This window comes from Puntigrus tetrazona, chromosome 22 (assembly GCF_018831695.1).
Source record: "Puntigrus tetrazona isolate hp1 chromosome 22, ASM1883169v1, whole genome shotgun sequence".
Taxonomy (NCBI): domain Eukaryota; kingdom Metazoa; phylum Chordata; class Actinopteri; order Cypriniformes; family Cyprinidae; genus Puntigrus; species Puntigrus tetrazona.
Genome location: NC_056720.1, coordinates 6,611,610 through 6,614,109, shown reverse-complemented (window position 1 = coordinate 6,614,109; position 2,500 = coordinate 6,611,610). Strand labels below are relative to the sequence as shown.

Below are 2,500 nucleotides of genomic sequence, written 5' to 3'. Positions count from 1 at the left end.
AAACAGCGAAAGGTCAAAGAGTGTGTGTGTGGGTCTCGGTTCTTCCTCATTAAAAACAGCCTCTTCTTCAGCAACATAATCATCACCTCTCTCTCTCTCACACACACACACACACACACACACACACACACACACACAGAGCTGAGTGTTCATTAACACAGAGGTTTATTCAAATAAACATTGATTGTTCTCACTGCTTCTTGAACGTGCGATGATCTCTTCACAAACGCCGTAAGGCACGAGCCGAAACCAGAATTGTAAACAACATTTAATTAAACAGCTATGTAAAATTTGGAAAATGAGAAATAAACTGCTCAAAGCTCATTATGCGTGCTCAATTTATTAACCGAGAGATGCGCAAAGACTAATTAAAAAATACCTGTCGTCAGTAAACGGCGCAGAGCTATATTCATTAACCTTTAGACGAGAGTATCAGTTTTTCAACATAAAAAAAACAAAAAACTTTACATGTTACATATAGCCTCAAGAAATGGCCGGGAGAAAAACATCCCAGAAAAAAATTATTACGTATTTAAAGATTAAATGATTTTAAATAGTTCATATTTAGTCATTCATTTTAAATTTATATTTTAGTTTTAAATACTGTATTGTCTGGAATATTTTTTTTAAATGAAATTTTTTTTTTAAATAATTTTTATCATCTTTTTGTAAATGTGAGATATATAGTAATTTTTTAAAATGTAATTTTCATGCACCAGTGAGTTAAAGTAGGTGAGTGCAAAAAAAAAAAAAAAAAACATACATGCATACACACACACACACACACACACACACACACACACACACACACACACACACACACACACACACGTATATAAACACATACATGTATTAAAAACTATAAAGGAAAATAATACTAAAACCATTTATTACTTTTTCTTGTTTTGTGATTGGTCATCCTACCTGTGCACTGCTGGCCTGTGATTGGCTGAGAGCCGCAGGGGGAGGTCGTTCGGGGAAACTGCATCTGCTCCGAACCCGGCGGAGGAAGGAAACCAACGGTCGAGCTGCACGCAGACAGGAAGTTCACGCGAAGCACAGAACACAGAGCCAATGGCGTTCAGCGATGCTCACACCGATTAGCCGAGTACGCATTACCTGATGCTAGAGTGCTGCGTCGGCGGCATCATGCTGTAATACACCTGCATGCTGGCGGAGGGCGCTGGCGTCTGATTGGTCTGTCCCTGCAGGACGATCTGCTGCTGATAGGCCGCCTGAGGAACGCTCTGAGAGCCCTGCTGCACAGACACCTGACAAACATTACCTCATTAAAACCACCGAAAAAAGCCGGCAAACGTCAAGAGACGCGAGAAACGCTCCTACCTGATACGGAGGCATTGCGGGATACTGCACCATCACGCTCTGAATCTGATTGGCCATTCCGGCCTGAGATCCGACCAGCGATTGGTTCTGAGTCTGCTGAACTCCCATCATGCTCTGGTAGCTGGGGGCTTGAGCGGGCATGACAGTCTGGAAACCTGAAAAACACATCAAGACGCCAGCGCATCAGCATAAACGGCAGCCGGCCACATCTGGAAGAGAGTTGTTCACGCAGCATTAAAGCTGTAAACAACTTTTAAAAACACAGTTTAATTACGAAAAGTACGTGAAACGGGTAAAAGACGGTGCGAGCCGGAGCAGATGGGCGCTTTATGTAGTCCCAGACCGGTCACGGTTTGAGAGGAAATGGCAGCGATTCTGAAGAAAAATAGCTGCTGAGGATAACGGCACGATGAGCAGCGAGAAAATTAGACACGTCTGCAACACGGCGGCTGTAATAAGAATTATCGGTTGCATTAACTGCAATTTCTCAGAAAATCAGTGACGTGGATTAATGTTATTTATTCATGAGCCAGACTGATAAGGCTTATAATGACCTGTTTATAAATAATAATAATAATAGCAGTAACAACAACAAAAGTGTACATAATATATTGTAAAGATTGTTTATAAATAACAACAACGTTAACAATAAACAAATAATATTTATTTATTTCATTTAATAAACAGGGTTTTAATGATTGGATTTAATTAATTACTGTAGTAGTACTGTAGGATTCAACATTTAATGATTTAACATTTATTAAATATTAAATGAAATAAACCTTTAATACAAAATGTTAAATATGTTATTCATTTACAAAAACGGCCTATAAAGTAATATGGGTTTTTAAACTTTAAACAGATATTGCTAATTATTATAACGAAAATTATAAACGTTCACTATTTGGTATTATTTCATCATTTCTTAGCATTCTAATTTCTTAGTACTTAATATTTACGAAATATTACATTTAATAAAACCATAATAAATAGATTATATTGAAAGCATTTAACGATTTGAAATGTTCAATTAATGTTCATAAAATATTATATGCAATAAACGTTTAATATAAGATGTGTAAAGTGTAATACATTTGCAGATAAATTCTATACTGTTATACGGTTTATACACAAGTACATAAACTATATATTTGCT

At 37.0% G+C, this 2,500-nt stretch overlaps 1 protein-coding gene across 16 annotated transcripts in view; it reads right to left on the bottom strand.

The window, feature by feature from the left end:
* Positions 1-2,500, bottom strand: part of LOC122327191 (R3H domain-containing protein 1) — a 39,902-nt gene that overhangs the window by 4,799 nt on the left and 32,603 nt on the right. For 15 of the 16 annotated variants that reach the window (XM_043222378.1, XM_043222391.1, XM_043222392.1 and 12 more), the window contains 3 exons: positions 1,345-1,499; positions 1,120-1,271; positions 925-1,028 (listed from right to left, as the gene is read on the bottom strand). In XM_043222378.1, coding sequence (XP_043078313.1) covers positions 925-1,028; positions 1,120-1,271; positions 1,345-1,499 — 411 coding nt within the window. The remainder of the gene's footprint in view (positions 1-924; positions 1,029-1,119; positions 1,272-1,344; positions 1,500-2,500) is intronic. The other variant, XM_043222383.1, reaches the window with a different exon arrangement.